Genomic DNA, 19292 nt, shown 5'->3' on the forward strand with positions numbered 1-19292 from the left:
CCCACTGAAACTTCCACCCCCTCCGAAAGATACAATCTCTACTCGCCCTTTCAACTAGTATCCCCCTGTACTCACCCCTCTAAGATACGACCTCCTCCGGACTAGTCCTCCTCATCTACCCCCCCCCCTACTCCTCTCACCCCCCCCCCTCAAATACTGCCTCCCACTGTCCTGTCCTCACGCCCACTTGTAGTTTGCGTCACAGCGCGCGCTGTCTCTCTCTCTACCTCTCGACAACTTGACACTACAGCCATCCACAGAAGATGTTGGGGTTTTTTTTTCATCATGTTGGGTTTTTTTTGCCATCGTGTTTCATCACTGTGCGGATTCCTAAGGGCAGGCAATCAGCCACGAGACTTTCTAACGGTTTGAACCTATGTCCTCTAGACTATGTATTCTGGCTCTAGTGGGGAAGTGAAGCATAAATTCAAAATGACCCTTCAGGACATAGAGGAGCAGCTTATGAAGGTCAGTGCCAGAAAATTTTACAACTTCTCGGTATCTTCTGTCTTTGAAGTTTTGGATTAAGACTTTCAATATTTGAGGTTTTGTATTCTTTGCATTAGAGAGTTTCAATATTTGAGGTTTTGTATTCTTTGCTATTAGAGAGTTTCAATATTTGAGGTTTTGTATTCTTTGCCATTAGAGAGTTTCAATATTTGAGGTTTTGTATTCTTTACCATTAGAGAGTTAATAAAAAAACATTTTTACAGTAGATCTGACAGCGAAATTATTATCTAAACTAAGCTAAGGAATTTAATGCGATGGGAGGGAGCCTGGTTTCTTTATCGGAAGGGTCAGGAGTTCGAATCCCTGTGATTGTAAAATGTTTCTGGAGATCTGAAATTATTTGGGATAATAATAATAATAATAGTAATAATCTTTATTATCCATAAGGAAATTTTTCTTATAATTTGTGCATTACACCAAACAAAGCATTATAACTACAGAAAATCAAAATGTACATTCACACCAGACCCACTCGAAATTTACATATGAAAGGGGGTTGGTCGTTGTGCCGGCCACGTGACACCCTCGTTAACCATCGAACATAGTAGCAGATAGGCATAAGATTATCTCACCCTGGGACCACAAGAGTCTCTGTTTTTAGTAGAAAATAAACTTCTCGAGTTAAATTTACTTTTAAATATAGTTTACACATGCTATATAGGTATGTGAAACCTTATTATAAACGCTAAAACGCTAAATGACCATTATGATAAGTAACGTATAAGAGAGGCGAATAAGATAAGCGCAGAATAAAGCAATAGGCTATCCGGAAACAAAATTACCATAAACTGTAGGATGTATGGTTAAGCATGATACACTGCTTAGCTACCGAGAGAGGCGTGAGTTTGAATCCAGTGTAGACTGGGATTTTTAGGGGTGTCAGCACACTCACCTCCCGACACACACACACACTCATGACTGATCTAAACTATTTGATATGATAAATAATAACACTTAATCTAAGGAGTGTATTTTTTTATTGCAATTTTTTATGGTAATTCCGTTTACCGTTTATAATTTTGAATGGCGTCTAATTCTAATGATGCGGATATTCATCTTTAAACAGGTGTGCCTAAACGTACAAATGCAAAAAAAAAAACATTGAAAAGACGAATAGGACGGATGCCGCTAAATTTCCTTGTAGCATGCATCTTGAAATAGCCAGGAAAGCCAATGACTTAGCAAAGTGTAAGCCTAGAATTAACATGTAAGACTAGATTAGCACGTGAATACATGGATGGCGTTATTATCTTCTCTTTGGAGGGAAACTTATCTTATCTTATATAATACAGACGTTACTTTAAAAAAAAGAAGATGATTACGTTTTACACGTCATGCATTCAGTCATGCATATTAACCAATGACTTAAATTCTGCCAAGTCACTGGTTTTCCTGGCTAAACTGTAATTTATAAGACATAAAACTTTTTTTCCGATCGTCTGCTCAAGATTACCTTCATTCTTATGGTGTTCATTTTTTTAAATACAACTTTTTAAAGCTCCCGTGTAAATCTAGATATAGTCATGTGCTGTGTCAAAAGTCCCACGTGACCTTTTCTGTGCAAGCAGAAGTAAGATGGCGTCTAGGCTAGTCTTTGAAGAAATTCTTTTATAGAAGTTGTTTTTATTTTACAGCTTTAATACTGTATACAAACAGTGGCGTAACTAAGGGGGGGGGAGGGGGGGGGAGAAATTTAAAATCCCCCCGGGCCCCCACCTAGGGGGGGCCCCCAAATGGGTGTCCGAAATTTATTTGTAAATACATAAATTAATATATTTGATTGACAAATAGTGTCAACGGGTGTCTTTTTTTTCAACATTTATGGATTTAAAATTTATCACAAAGACTAAATCTAGATCTAGGTCTATCAGTACGTTGACTTTGTTGACATTTTAAAAATATTTTTTCCCACAGAGATCAAAGTTTTTTTTTAAAGTTAGTTTTACATTTTTAACTTTGTTGCCACGAATAAAACTGCATGATATACAGCGAATTCCAGGTATCTTGTTACCTTTACTAATAATAGATCTAAATGGCGAGTATTTTATGGCTATACTAATTAACCTTGAAGCAAAATTTACAGAATCGAGTAGCCTATAACAGATCCAAAAGTTATTCTTAATAATGCTAGAATAGTCCATTATTCGGGTTTGGTGTCTATAATTTCAGAATTAAACTTCACACTCGAGTTATTACCCCTCTATTCATCTTTCCTCAATCCAATGGAAACTCTATTTTTATTTCCATCTAATCCTTTTGCTTTCGCACAAAACATAAACAACAAACAATAACGTAATATCATATAATATTAGCACATCCTTCCTTTTGAAGTTATTATCACGCCCTTCCTTTTAAAGTTCTTAAGAGTGATATCTACCATTTGCGGGGCCCTATGCAAAGCGGAGCGCGCGGGGCCTAGTCTGGGTAGGGATGAGCATAATGTCAATATTATTTTTTTTTAATTAGAAAATAGGCCTACTTTCGTCTTTGCAATATATTTTTATCAAATGAAAGCTCGCAATGCCACTTTTTATTTATTGGCACCCCAAAATGTAAATTTCGTCTATTCTTCAGGAGATTTGAATAAATTCAAAAAAAGTTCAGGACTTTATCGTATATTTTGCCTTTTTATGAGATTTCCTGGAGGCCCTGGAAAATCAGGAGGTCACGAAAACCCTGTTATTTTATATACGTTATAATGGTTTAATTTAATAATGTACACTTAGAATTAGCGCGTGTCCTATGAAAGCGCGGGGCCCACTGCGACCGCATAGGCTGCAGTGGCCTAAGGCCGGCCCTGTCTACTAGGAACTTTAACAATTCGTCCACTTCTGGTTGTCTTGACTGGCACAACAAGTTCTCTAGACGTTGGTCTATAACTGTCTGTTTCGTTTGTTCCAACAGTTTGCAGTTCATTGTCTCCATCGGTATCATAGTACCCAGAGATGCCTTCATCGAAACTCTTATTCAAAAAGCGTTGATTTCTTCTGTATGTTTTTCCGTTTGTCTTTATGATGTAAAATCTGGGTGCTGAATGTTTTTTATAACTGCTTTCTGCCATGTTTGACCTAGACGAACTCTCCGACAGAATTATCTTTAGGTAGTCTTGCTTTTGCATTGTATTTCACTTTGCTTTTCATCTGTCGTTCGTTGAGTAATGTCTCTGCATTTTCAGCTACCGATGGTTTCAATAGTTTGGGATCAGTTCGAATGATTCCCTGAGTCTTCTACTCGTCACCAGTTGTGATGGTGAATACGGCAGTCCACTTATCGGAGTATTTCTATACTCGAGCATAACGAGATATGGATCTTTCCCACTTTTGTATGCTCTGAATCCTTTTGCTTGCGCACAAAACATAAACGTAGTACCATATAATATTAGGACAGAATCTTCTTCATGCAGTGGAAAATTAAGAATTTTTTGCCTATCTGAAATTCTGGTCAAAGCTCTTGCTCCCAATTAATATAGTTCGGAAGAAACTACAAAAGTCTGGACTGCATATACGGAAAGCTGCTAAAGAAATTAAAACCCTTTCATGCTTTCTGCAAAATGATGAGAAACTGACAAAAACCCAATCCATCAAAAAAGCAAAAGAAGGTAGTGAATACTATGGATTCCGTGTAATCCCTGTGGGAAGCGTGGTTGAGAGGCTAAGTGCGCTTGAACTTGGCTTGTCTTGGCTACCTAGAAGGGGACTCGAGGTTCGACACCCGACTCGGGCAGAGTTGCGTTTACTGAGCGCCTAAAGGCAGAACGGAAAATTCCTAGATTGGACCAAAGCGCTCTGAGCATGCTATAAGCATGAAAGTAACGCTATATAAAAGCTATAATAATAATAATCAAAACAACCAGAAGAAAGAAAAGACTTGATGGGAAGTTGAGTTCTAATGTAGGACTGTCAATAGAACTGGAATTCAAACGTGTTGCGACAGAAGTGCTGGACAGATTTCATATGGAGATGAAGGGCAGATTTCAAAGGCTGGAAAGAAAATGGATACCTTTGGGTTTCTTCTTGAACCAAGACACCTGTTAGATGAAGACCCGCTTATGACAAACTGTGCTACTTTTCCTGTTTGTATGATGAAATAAATGGAAAATCGCTTTTTCAATGATGTCATTGATGCACGAGCACTTTTCATCAACAAACCAGTAATACAATCACCAATAGACATATTGAGGAAACAGGCTTCATATGGTAATTACGTGTGCTCAAACTTTGCAACCTCCTCCGAATACTGCTAGCTCAGGCCACTTCCATTCATTCATGTGAGAGATCATTCTCAAAGCTCAAGTTCATCAAAAGCTATCTCAGGAGCACAATGACACAAGAAAGGCTTATCATGGCTTTAATGTCAGTGAAGTCACAAATACTAGAAAGTATCGATGTAGTTGATGTTATAGATGTCTTTGCTGCACAGAATGCACGACGTGAAGCGATATCAATTGAGATTTGTCACTTGTGCATTATTTAACTAATAAACAAAGCTTTTATTCATTAAAAGAGTCTTGATTACTTTTTGTTAAGTTTACTGATATACTGAACCAATTTGATTTGGGGCTTATATATTTTTGCGTACATTAGTCCATGTCATATGTCGAATGTCAAAATGCAAGGGGCCCCCAAAGAGGTCAATCCCCCCGGGCCCCCAAATCCCTAGTTACGCCCCTGTATACAAATGAGGCCTATATGATATTATATGATAAATTAGGGGCAGAGTTTGACGCTCTTAGGTTAGGCTAATCTCGGTGAAGTAAAATCGGGTTATCAGTAAACCCTTAAAGTGCTGAGCTGTTTTAGAATGAGTGCATACAAAATGAAATTACAATTCTGATGTTTAGCGGCTAAACTACCACCAGCGTTTTAAGGGTTAATCATTTAATCAATCTGATCAGTCAAACTATGCCTAAGTAATGAACTTAAAAATAAAATTGATTTGGAACAGAGTTGATGAACTTTTTAGAGGTAGTTCATGTAGACCATTGTGGGGAGTGGTGGTTGAGTGCTATAGCGCTTGGCTTCCGAACCGAGGGGTCCGGGTTTCGAACCCTGATGATGACTGAACTTTTTAACTTCGGGATCATTAGGGCACCTACGAGTCCGCCTGGCTCTAATAGGTACCGGAAATTATTTGGAGAAACGTGAAAGCGGTAGGTCATTGTGCTGGCCACATGACACCCTCGTTAACCGTGAGCCACAGGAGCTAATAGCCTTTACATCATCTGCCCTAAAGATCGCAATTTCTGAAAAAGGGAACTTTACTTTTTTAACATGTGGACTGACCATCACCTTGTTTGTAATGTTGCCGCACACAAAATGGGTGAAAAGGTCACCGCTGTTACCTGGCCATCGATCGCTAGTGAGTGGACTTCAATCGTGATTGATGGGAATATTGATTCTAAACATCGTCATGGATAGAATGGAAGGTCAAGGTTGCTTTTGTCTGCCGGAACATCGGATTTACCTCAGGGATTTTTCGTTTCATCAAAGTAAAGAGAATATTTTTTTTAACGTTAGCATGTGTACTGTGTCAGGTGTGTACTGTGTAAGGTGTGTACTGTGTAAGGTGTGTACTTTGTCAAAGTGTGTACTGTGTAAAATGTGTACTGTGTAAGGTGGCTACTGTGTAAGTTGTGTACTGTGTCAAAGTGTACTCTATGTGTAAATTGTGCACTATGTAAAGTATGTACTGTGTAAAGTGTGTACTGTGTAAAGTGTACACTATGTGAAAGTATGTATTGTGTAAAATGTGTACTGTGTAAGGTGTATACTGCGTAAATTGTGTACTGTGTAAAGTGTACACCATGTGTAAATTGGGCACTGTTTAAAGTGTGTACTGTGTAAAGTGTGTACTGTGTAAATTGAGCGTCGCGTAAAGTGTGTACTGTGTAAAGTGTACACTATGTGTAAATTGTGCACTATGTAAAGTGTGTACTGTGTAAAGTGTGTACTGTGTAAATTGAGCGTCGCGTAAAGTATGTACTGTGTAAAGTGTGCACTATGTGTAAAGTGTGCACTATGTGTAAAGTGTGTACTGTCCAGTATAATCTTAAAGTTTAGAATCATGATGATACACTTGTAAAACGTTTACAATAATATGTCACATATATTATATCTTACCAAAAGCACCGATGTGATTATTTTCAATTAGTTTGCAGACAGTTTATCTGTTAGAGTTGAGTTCAATCACCATAAAATCCTTTAGCTCTATTATTGTAGAATTTAATTTGATTTTTCGGTCCATTGCTATCACTGCTGTATGTATATGCCTATGGCAGAAGCCAATAAGAATTAGGCGTCTGCATGGTCACCAGGAAGTTAGCGTTACTTTTATGGTGTGGGAAATGTTTATCTAGGAGCTTGATCAATGTCGGCTTTTTTCTGGCAAGCCAAGATCCGATACACCCTAGACCAGCGGTTCTCAACCTTTTAGTCTCGGTCGGCGACCACTTTTGAACCCCCCCCCCCCCACTCTGCCTCGACCCCCCCCCCGCACACACACACACAGCAATAGAAGAGTAGACAATAACAATCCATTTTTCGAGAGCCTTAGGCGACCCCTGGCAAATCGCCAATTGACCCCCAAAGAGGTCGCGACCCACAGGTTGAGAACCCCTGCCCTAGACTGAACATGCTTAATGGTACTGGTAATCCCACTTCTGCTAGTGTAGGACTACTGTGTTTACGAAACCGCTTTAAACCGGATTTGACCATTCGGGACTTTCACAATAAAATTATTTAAGTAATCTCTTTCAAATCTCTCGGTAATCTCTTTGTCCTGTTTTCCATTTTTGTAAGATCTTGTTTACATGCTTTAAGCAATGTGACACAGTGACAGAAAAAGAAGAGAAAGAGATGTAGGTAAATGTGGGGGCGAAACACTGCTGATGCCAAATAAATAATGTAAAATCGTTTACGCTTCAAGAGAAAGAGATGAGATATTTTTTACAGAGCTGAAAATATTTTTACAAAATTTAAGTTACCTTTTAAAATTCACCAGAAATATATCTAACCATATAGAGTTATGGTCTATAGTTGTAATTCTTTAATATTGACGAACAATAAAAAGAAACATTTTAAAGAAACTAGAACAGACACAAAAGACGCCTATTGTGGACGTGAGATTTATAACAAGTAAAATATTCATATTGGACTAGAGTAAATTCATTAGTTAAATCACTAAATTTAGAGAAACTTCAGGACAGAAAACTACAAAGCAAAGTGGCAATACTACATAAAATACTAAACTATAACTTACAAATACATTAACACAACCTGATAAAATATTCAGAAATGTATGTAAATTAACACAACCTAATAAAATATTCAGAAATGTATGTTAGCCTCCTTCAGACGTAGAACAACCATGACTCACAAATCGTTTACTCTCATGTGACTGTGGGGCCCTATTTTAACACTTTTTCATGTGACCGTAGGGCCCTATTTTAACACTTTTTCATGTGACTGTGGGGCCCTATTTAAACAATTTTTCATGTGACTGTGGGGCCCTATTTTAACACTTTTTCATGTGACTGTGGGGCCCTATTTTAACACTTTTTCATGTGACTGTGGGGCCCTATTTTAACACTTTTTCATGTGACTGTGGGGCCCTATTTTAACACTTTTTCATGTGACTGTGGGGCCCTATTTTAACACTTTTTCATGTGACTGTGGGGCCCTATTTTAACAATTTTTCATGTGACTGTGGGGCCCTATTTTAACACTTTTTCATGTGACTGTGGGGCCCTATTTTAACACTTTTCCATGTGACTGTGGGGCCCTACTTTGAAGAGACACTCCCGTCCACATATATCGCTGGATATGCTGGCTTTCGCTTTGGTGGTAGATGAACCAACCATATTTCGTTTGGCACGCTTTTCTTCCACAGCTTTTATTGCTGTCCATATTTTTCTTGGACACCATCACGTGGTCTAGGACTATGTCTTCTCAGTGGTCATCATTGATGTCCACTGCTTTGAGGTCCTGTTTGATTACATCCACTTATTGGAGGTGGTGACGACCAGTATATTTTTTAGCCAGTCAAGAGTTGACCATAAAGTATGACTTTCAGGATACCATTCCGCTCCATACGTCCGACTTGACCAAATCTCTCTCTCTCTCTCTATCTCTCTCTATCTCTCTCTCACTCCATCTCTCTATCTATCTCTCTCTCTATCTCTTTCTCTCTCTATCTCTCTCTATATCTCTATCTCTCTTTCTATCTATCTCTATCTCTATCTCTCTCTATCTCTTTCTCTCTCTATCTCTCTCTCTCTCTCTCTCTATCTCTCTCTATATCTCTATCTCTCTTTCTATCTATCTCTATCTCTCTCTATCTCTCTTTCTATCTCTCTCTATCTCTCTCTCTTTATATCTCTCTCTGTCTCTATCTCTCTCTCTATCTTTCTATCTCTCTCTCTCTCTCGCCATGTGATTTTCAAGATCCTGCGGAGACAACGCAAAAGGAATGAACTTGGTCATTTGCTTTGCGTAGGTAGTCCATGCTTCACTGCCTTGCAGTAGCGTGCTTAAAACAAATACAGTGTACACCTCCATTTTTTATCATTGTTGTAAGCTTTCAGTTTTCCCAAACACTAGGCCTGAGTCTAGCGAAGGTCGTGGCAGACTTCCCTATTCTTTTTTTTTATCTTTCTTTCTAGGGACAGGAGGCGCGGTGGCTGAGCGATAAAGCTCTTGGATTCTGAACTGGGGTTCACGGATTCGAATCCTGTTGAAGATTCGGGTTTTTAATCCTGAGATCTTTGCTGGCCTCTGAGTCCCCCCAGCTCTATTGGGTACCTGACATTAGTTGGGGAAAAGTAAAGGCGGTTGGTCGTTGTGCTGGCCACATGACACCCTCGTTAACCGTAGGCAACAGAAACAGATGACCTTTACATCATCTGTCCTATAGATCACAAGGTCTGAAAGGGGAACTTTACTTTTTTTTTTCCCTCTAGGGACAAGTCGTCATGAATTGTGGATTTTTGAAAAAATACTCAGAAAAACACAAAGATAAAGGTGCGTTTCTTTTATCTTATTGTTACGATCTTCTCAACCAGGCCTTCTGCAAACACTACTTAACAACACAACAGCACATCTAACACAAGAACTTGACAACAAGAGCTTCAAAGTGGCGGTTTAATGACAATTACATCAAATTCTTTCTTGAACTTAACAGAACTGCCTAAGTAAACATTACTAGTCTCTCTAGCTCGTACAGCTACATTTTCGAGGACTCAAAAGTACCACAAGTCCTTACGCCTTGCTGTTCTGGACTCAACTGTCTCTTGTTACACACTGTCGCTAGTCCGTGAAGGCTCTCGATCACATGACCACAACAGGATGGCTGCCTGGTCGTGTGGTTTGCACGCAAGACTCTCGTTCAGATTCATCGATGGTCCCGGGTTCAAACCCTGCCCGCTCCCATCCCCCGTCGTCCTGCGGGAGGTTTTGACTAGGAAGTAAACTATCTTCAACTCTGAAGGAACATCCGAAAATTATAAAACATTTTACAAACAAACATGGTGGAGTGATCGTTAAATGAACTTGTGTGTTACCCGTGCTTGTAATCGTGCTAGTATTTGTAATCGTGTTCGCATTATCGTAGTCTGTGAATCGTGACCAGTCTGTACTGTGTTATTGTGTGTATCAGTCGTGTTTTATTGAAATAAAGCCTTGTTTCTAAGGTTATGAATTGACTTAGTATATTACAATTTATTTCAATATTACCATTCTTAAATGGACAAGTTTTTGCGTCCCAATAGACTGGATGCTGATCCTAGTTCAACTAATGCTTCAGTTACATGGAAACATTGGATTTCTCGTTTTGACAGATTCGCAATGAAGGTAGGGGCTAGTGAAAGCGAACAGTTTGACCTGCTATGCAACTTTGTGTCTCCATCCTTATATCAGTATATTTCTACCTGTTCTAAATACTCAGAAGCAAAATCTATTCTTGAGAATTTATTTGTGAAGGCCCCTAATGAAACATTGGCCAGACATTTGCTTGCAACTTGCAAACAAGAAGTCGATCAAAGTCTTGATCAATTTGTACACAAGCTGAGAGTGATGGCCAGAGATTGTCAGTTCCGAGCTGTCAGTGCTGACAAAAATGAAGAGGACGCCATTCGTGATGCCTTTGTTAGCGGCATGCGTTCGAGTGTAATTAGACAGAGGCTACTTGAGAAAAGATCCCTTGACTTGAAAATGGCTTTAGATATTGCCAAGACACTCGACATGGCCCAAAAAGAATCCAGTTCGTTTAGTATTCCTTCTCAATTGGTAGAGTCATCTCTTTCGTCATCGGCAATCTTAACCGAAGAAATGGTGGACTCAGAAACAATCGCAACAGTGAATACTAAATGTTTCTTTTGCGGAGTGTGATGTTGCTTATTCAGGCTGTCTTGAAGTCAACCAATTACTCTGCAGGCGTTTGGGTGTAATTGTTCGGGTGTATTCCGTGTAGTTGAACAACAGTACATACAGAATAAAACAACACCTGTTTTAACAAGTGAAGAGATGTAGTCAACACTGATGAACAAGTTTACATGGATTTATTCTGATAAAAGGCCACAGTAGAAGTCTCTGTCACTAAACACGTCGTTACCCTGGAGTGTTCTATCGCTAACTGATTTTCCGGTCTCTAACCCAACATATCCCAAACGTCACTAGTCCCGTTCAATATGCGTCTTCTATGGTGCGTCGCTAAATAACTAACCTATATAAATAAGGTGTCTAACAGATTCCTCCCCCCCTTGAAAAAAAAAAATGTCAATATTTTTCCACTACTGTCAAGTCTTACAAGGGCATTTTCAATTTAAGGGGAAGACAACAAACATAAAATCTTGACATCTTCATCTTGACTTGACAGTTCCTCATATTCATGTCAATGTTCATAACAGTTCATAACATTCCAGAATCATCTTCATTAGTACACAGTTCATCATGGAGGAAAATGTGGCATCTTATGGGCATGTCATACACTCACAAATGTTCTTCACTGGCAGTAATCTGATAAAATACAATATTTCAAAAAACAATTATAGACTTTATTTACACATTCAATAAATTTTTATTTTTTTCTTACCACCCTTTTATGCGCTTTTGTCCATTTTTCTTTTATACTCACCCTTTTCCATAGAACTAACTTTCGTCAATGATATATGAAATGATTCACACAAAAAAAAAAAATATCCATACTTACTTTCAAATGCTTAACATCAAATTTACTTATCTCCCTTTTCTATAACATATAAATTGTGCCAATATATTAATATATATTACATAATCAATATAATCATAGTTTATTTACAAAATTATTTCATTTCAATGTCATTCTAGACAATAGATCAGCTACAATATTCACAGATCCACTAATAGCTTTCACTTCAAATTTATACTCATGTAGTGCTAAGAACCATCTATAAACACGACTGTTTTTCATGCTCTTTTGCTGTATATACTGAATAGGTTTATGATCAGTTAATAGAATGAATTTCCTTCCTATTAGATAGCTCTCTAGCTTAGTAATTACCCATATTACAGCTAAGGCTTCTCTTTCAATGACACTATATTTTTTCTCTGCCTCTGACAATTTTCTACTTACATATAATATAGGATGTAAGGTATCATAGTTCTGCATTAAACAACCACCAATAGCATTACCAGATGCATCAGTTGTGACATAAAATATTTTGTCTTTATCGGGTAGTCTTAATATTAATTCATGACTAAAAACATCTTTAATTCTGTCAATAGCTTTCACACATTCCTCATTACAGACTACTTTTTGAGGTTTTCCTTTTTTAAGTAAGTCATTTAGTGGATTCACTATTTCTGCTAAATTCTTTATGAACTTTCTGTAATAATTTACTATTCCCAATATACTTTTAATTTGTCTTTTTGTTGTAGGTATTTCAATATTAAGTACTTTCTTTATGTTATCTTCAATAGGGCTAATCATGTTGTTATTTACTTTATGTCCTAAGAAAATTATTTCCTCCAATCCTATTTCTACTTTTTCTGCTTGAATTGTAAGTCCACTTTCTTTTATTATTTTGAATACTTCTTTTACATCTACCAAATGTTCCTCCCAACTATTATTAAAAATACATATGTCATCCAAATAGCAAATAACATTTTCTTTGTTTCCAATTATCATGTTCATCATTCTATTAAATGTGGCAGGTGCATTTACTAATCCAAAACTCATATAATTCCATTGAAAAATACCATATGGTGTTACAAATGCTGTGTAAGGTTTTGCATTTTCCGTTAAAGGTATTTGCCAATAACCTTTAGTTAAATCCAATTTAGTAAAAAATTTTGCTCCATTTAATTTATGTAAAATATCCTCTATATTTGGCACTGGATATGGGTCAAATTCTGTGATGTTGTTAAGTTTCCTATAATCAATACATAAACGTATATCTCCATTCTTCTTTTTGGCTATCACAATTGGTGAAGCATAAGGAGATGTTGATGGTTCAATTATACCTGATTCTAGTAAATTGTCTATTTCTTTCTTTACTTTGTCTTGTAAATGTAGCGGTATTCTATATGGCTTAAGCTTGATAGGTTTTGGGTCTGTTACTTTAATGTCATGTTTAATAATATTTGTTTTTCCTGGTATGCTGGAAAAAATTTCTTTGTATTCCTGTATTATTTTAGTTATATCTTTTGACTTTTCCTTAGTTAAATTATTAAGATTAATCTTTTGCCAAGTTTGATTCTCTTTTGTTTCTATTACAGGTATTTCCTTAATATCATTTTCATTATGATTTTCATTTGTTATTATCATCAAGCATTCTTCTCTTTCTGAAAATGTATTTTCTATTTCCTCCTGAATGTTTTGTATCAACTCATCTTTTCTATCATGATATAGTTTCAAATTATTTATGTGATATGTTTTAATTTTCCCATTTATTTCAATTTGATAATTCACATCATTAATTTGTTTTATCACTTTAAATGGACCTTTCCATTGTTTACCAATTTTATTTTTCAGGTCATTTATCAATATTAATACATTGTTTCCTACTTCTAGTGTTTTCAATTGTCTTTTCTTATTTAGATTCTCATGAGTACTTTGTTTGTACTTCTTATTGTTGTTATATGCTTGAGTCCATATTTCTTTCAATTCTGTTGTGATTGTTGTTTCACTGTCATTATTTAATTTATTCTCATTGTCTATTAGATTTTCTTTAAAAACATCTAATTCATCTCTGGGTTTTCTTCCATGTATTATTTCATATGGTGAAAATTGTGTTGCTTCATGGATGTTGTTTCTATGAGCAAATAGTACATAGTTAATGTAATGATCCCACTTGTTCTGATTATTCTGAATTATTTTTGTTAGTGATCTTTTTAATGAACCACCATATCGTTCACATAAACCGTTACTCTCTGAAGAGTATATGTGTTGTATATTGTATTGTTTAGTCCATTTCTTAAATTGTTCTGACTTAAACTGAGATCCCTGATCACTCAATATAATTTTAGGTATACCATGTCTTGTAATTACTTTTTGAGTTATGGCATTAATGATATTTTCTGCACTTGTATTTGATAATGGGATTGCCTCTGGGTATCTACTAAACATGTCTATTACTGTTAGAATGTATTTGTTATTATTTTCAGTTTGAATTAAAGGACCTATTAAATCAATAGATACTTTCTGAAATGGTTTTGTAGGTTCATCCATTTCTTGAATAGGTGCTTTATTCACTAGGCTTTTGTTAGATCTCTTTTGACATATGTCACATGAGTTTATGTATTTGTTTATTGTTGCTTTCATTTTGGGCCAAAATACTTGTTTTGACAAATTCCTATAACATTTCTTTATTCCCCTATGTGCTGCTAAATTATTATCATGTGTCATGATTAAAACATCTTTCCAATATTTCTGTGGTAAGACAAGTTGTTTTATTTTCTTGTTATCATTACTTGTTTGTCTAAATAGTATTTTATTCTCTATACAAAATTTCTCCATTGGATTATTATTGTTTTTATCTGATATTCTTGAATATATTTTCCCAATAATATTGTCATTCATTTGTTCTAATGCAAATTTGGGTATTGTTTCTTTTTCACTTTGAGATATTTGTGTTTCAAGACTATTTTGTGTTTCATTTTCTATCTCTCTTTCCTTAACATCTGTATTTTCTATTTGTATTACATTACTGGTTTCTTTTTCTTTATCATTACTTATTACATTTATTGTATTTTCCTGTTTCTCATCTTGTTTATCCATTGATCTTGTTATTATCATACTTGTTATATTTTGTGTTTCTATGTTTTCATGATTTTGTCTTATGTTTTTGTATTTGTTTTGCCAGTCTTCTAATTCTTTTCTTGAACATTCTTTAACTCCTTTTATGTTTCCTACTAACATATCATATCTCATTTCTGGTATTGCAATGCCATCACAATAACCAGTGAAAAATGGAGTTTCAATGTATACCCTTATAGCTTTAAATTCCCTTACGGTGCCATCTGCTAATTCTACTTTCTTAGTAAACCCTTTATACCAATGAGGTTTGACAAATTTAGTTTTTACTGCCAAAGTGTTACAACCTGAATCCCTGATTAATTCCACCGGAATTCTATCTACAAACCCTGGATACACTGCAAAATTGTTCCTATTTCCTTCCATGAAATATACCCTATCTGTACCTTTATTTTTGTATTCCCTACTGTAACTCCTATTTCTATAATTTCCCCTGTCATTCCTATCTCTACTCCTATATCTACTGTTATTTTGTTCATTGTATCTATTTCTACTTCCAGACCTACTATTCCCTCTTCTACAGTTAGCTGCTATATGACCTTTTCCTTGACATTTAAAACAGGTTATTTCACTATATTTTCTATTTCCACTATTTGATCTGCTTCTATTTTTACTTCTATCAACATTTTCTTTGGTGTATCCTATTAAATCTACTTTGCTCTTATCCCTATCAGAAAATGGTTTATTTGGATATGCATTTTTGTATACTCTCATTATCTCTGTTATTTCATCTATAGTTTTTGGGTTTCTTTCTCTAATAAAAGATTGTAATTGAGGATCACATTTATTTACAAAGTTGTCCACTAGAATAAAATTTTTTAATCCCTCATAAGAGTTATTCACTTTTTCTAATTTTACCCACTTATTGAAAAAATCCTTTTCCATATTAATGGTAGTTTGAGGTTCTATTTCTACTGATGGTATATTGTCAAAATATTTCTTTCTGAAAGTTGTAGCATTATGACCATATACATTCAATAACTCTCTTTTTAAAACCTGATAGCTATCATCAATATGATGGTCATGATTTTGGCATATTGTTAGAGCTTGACCATGAACAAAGTCTATCAGTATTTCAGACCATTCTTCTTCAGGCATATTAAATGTAGACATTTTTGCCTCATATCTTTTCAGAAAATCACCAATGTCATCCTTCTGTTCATCAAAACTTTGTATTTTTCTCTTTAGCCATGTTTGTGAATTAGGATTGTCTCTTTGAGTGGCATAATTATTTGAGTTATTTGTGTTATTTCCTTGTTCAGTTTGGGCTCTGGCTTGTGCTGCATCCAATCTCATCTTCTCCATTTTAGCTTCATGTTCTCTAATTTTTTCTCTCTCTTTGTCTTGCCTTTCTTGGTCCTCTTTTCTGATCCTTTCTTGTCTTTCTATCTCTTGTCTTTTTTCGTCTTTCTGTCTCTCCATTTCTTCCCTCACAACTTGCTGTACATAAGCTGCTAAGTCCTTTCCTTTTAACTCCATGGCCTTTCCATCCTGCATAGCTGCTTCCTTAACCTCCTTAAGGTCCACATATGATGATGTAGCCATTGTGTTTTATATTTTATATATATTTTTACTTAGCCTATATTGGTTATGGCTATACTTTAAACTTATTTTATATTTAAGTTTTTACAAACTTTTATACAAGTTTTAAGTGTTATGTCTCTATCTATAGATTTAGTAAATGTGTAAATCTAGTCTGAGTTATTATGGTTATATTCAAATCTGTATATTAGGTCTAGTATCACACAAATTTAAATCTAGTATATTATAGTATATATAATAATACTATTTAGATCTATAGTTATCAAGAGCACTATGACTATTAGTATGAATAACTATGATCACTTTTAAAATTTTGGTATGACTGAAGTGTCTAGAGTAAATTCAAAGACTGTCTAGAGTCTAGATCTAGAGTAGATTATGGTTCTATTTAACCATATGAAACAAATATGTTTATACAATGTCAAATATATCTTCAACAAGATATATATATCTAGAATGTACTACCTTCATTCATCTTTCAATTAATAATATTTCAAATTAGAGTCTAGATGATTTAATTGTACCAAAGAGATGTACAAAATTTGTAGATCTATATTTAGCCAGACGACAGTGTTTGACTACATAGCCAGTTTCGGCATTATTCTCATGGCAAAATCATATTTGATTTTAACCGCTCAAACTAAAATTATTTTAGTCTGATTCACAGTAAAAGAATCCTACCTGCACTTTCTATCATTAAGTGAAAAAAAATACAGATCTAATTAAATTAATAAAAATAAATAATTTAAAATAATATAAACAAATGAAATAATTAAATGAGACTATCGCTATGGGTTGGGATATGACAATATGGCACACAATGATAACGTCACGAAGTAACTAGGCAACAACGGATATGACGTTTACACAAACAAAACAAATTACAATCCTAAATGTATAATATAGCTTTTCATCTAAATTATGTCTTCTTCCCCGAACGGGTTTAAGGCTTCAGCACCACCTGAATTTACTCAGGCTAACATACCAAATTTAGACAAAATCTATTTCTAAGGGCAATCTAAACATATACTAATAAGAAAAATGGCACTTAGCTTTTGATAAGAAAGATCCCTTTGTTCGGACTCCCGAATATGTTAGATCACAACAAATTCCACTGCCCCTCTTCCAGTTCTGACTCTGTTCTCCGGTGCTACCAGTATCCCACGTAATGCCACAGATGTCCTGATATGCCACAGCAAAATGTTCTAGTTTCTTCGACGACTGTTGATGACTGTATGTGTAGTTCCGACGACTTTGTGTACACAGTTACTGACGAATAGGTTAACGGTTCTTCTGGCGATGACTTGACTTGTGTAGACGACTACTGACAAATAACAGTCTCTTGACGGCAACTTGATCTGGACGACTGACGAATAACGAATTTCTTGACGATGACTTGATCTGGGCTGACGAATAACGACTTTCTTGACGATGACTTGATCTGGGCTGACGAATAACGGTTCTCTAAAATAGTTCACTGCTTCTGCTGCTACTCTGGTAGTACGACGAAGTTTGCTGTTGTACGTTGCTTCACTAGACCAAACTGTCCAATGTAGACTAGGTGAAACCAAGGTCACCTCCGACGACGTTCCGTTATACGATTAACGGTTTTCTACGAAATTAAGTGGATGTAGCTGTTTCCACGATTTCAATATCAGCAAGTCTAGATATCGTCTAGACCAACGAATACTAAATATCAATGTTCAGTACTGATAAATATTACTTCACTAACCTTCCAAAGGTTAAACACAGTGACCGTTATAAAAGTGGCAAGCAACCGGTTCGATGAGCAAACTGCTCCACAAGAATCTCTCAAAGGGTAAGACGACAGAGCGATTTAGTTAGCTACCAAACTTGTAGTACTCACAATACTTCTGACAGCGGGCAAACTGTCCTTCTCGAAACTGACGAGGTAAAACTTGATACTCGATGTGGCTCCTATGACGAAGAAAAAATATGTCCAACAGGTTCACCAACGATCTCTCACCCGTTATGAACGAACGGTTTCTCTGGTTGTAGGTCGATTCAGCATATGACGATCAGGCGTTGCGATGATTACGGTCCTGACGAAGGTCACCCTGAGTTAACGGCTCGTTGAACGTGCGATCAAACAGGCGACGACTGCTTGTAGATCCAGAACAAAGTCACTCTGCGATGATGCTGTGTTCAGCCGTACTCCGATGAAACTTTATAACTTCGAGTGTACGACCCTCACCTGAGTAAACGTTCAGCTTCGATGTCCGGTACGATGTTCGGTTCAATGTTCGGCTTCGAGGTTCGGGGTCCGGCTTCGAGGTTCGGGCTTCGAGGTTCGGGGTCGCCACTGTGATGTTGCTTATTCAGGCTGTCTTGAAGTCAACCAATTACTCTGCAGGCGTTTGGGTGTAATTGTTCGGGTGTATTCCGTGTAGTTGAACAACAGTACATACAGAATAAAACAACACCTGTTTTAACAAGTGAAGAGATGTAGTCAACACTGATGAACAAGTTTACATGGATTTATTCTGATAAAAGGCCACAGTAGAAGTCTCTGTCACTAAACACGTCGTTACCCTGGAGTGTTCTATCGCTAACTGATTTTCCGGTCTCTAACCCAACATATCCCAAACGTCACTAGTCCCGTTCAATATGCGTCTTCTATGGTGCGTCGCTAAATAACTAACCTATATAAATAAGGTGTCTAACAGGAGGTAGTCGGCATCTCAGAGCGAAATGCCCTGCCAAAGACTGCATGTGTCATTCGTGCGGGAAAAATGGACATTTTTCGAAGGTTTGCAGGTCTCGCAACACTCCTATAACCAAAACAAAAGTCAAAACATCTCCTAGCCACTAGATTAAAAGACAATCTTGTAAAGATTGTAGCTGCATTAAGGACTCTACACATCTAACATCACTAATTGCTACTTCGTCGGTACCTGGTTTAACTAAATCAACAGTACACATCTCTGTAAATG

The 19292-nt window shown here is 36.3% G+C and overlaps 1 protein-coding gene across 2 annotated transcripts in view; it reads left to right on the plus strand.

Annotated features, from left to right (window-relative positions):
* The first annotated feature begins 299 nt into the window (after positions 1-299).
* Positions 300-19292, plus strand: part of LOC106060506 (probable G-protein coupled receptor B0563.6) — a 112518-nt gene continuing 93525 nt past the window's right edge. For both annotated transcript variants that reach the window (XM_056036495.1, XM_056036496.1), the window contains exon 1: positions 300-468. In XM_056036495.1, coding sequence (XP_055892470.1) covers positions 391-468 — 78 coding nt within the window. In that variant the 5' untranslated portion in view covers positions 300-390. The remainder of the gene's footprint in view (positions 469-19292) is intronic.

Source organism: Biomphalaria glabrata, chromosome 7 (assembly GCF_947242115.1).
Source record: "Biomphalaria glabrata chromosome 7, xgBioGlab47.1, whole genome shotgun sequence".
NCBI classification, from domain to species: domain Eukaryota; kingdom Metazoa; phylum Mollusca; class Gastropoda; family Planorbidae; genus Biomphalaria; species Biomphalaria glabrata.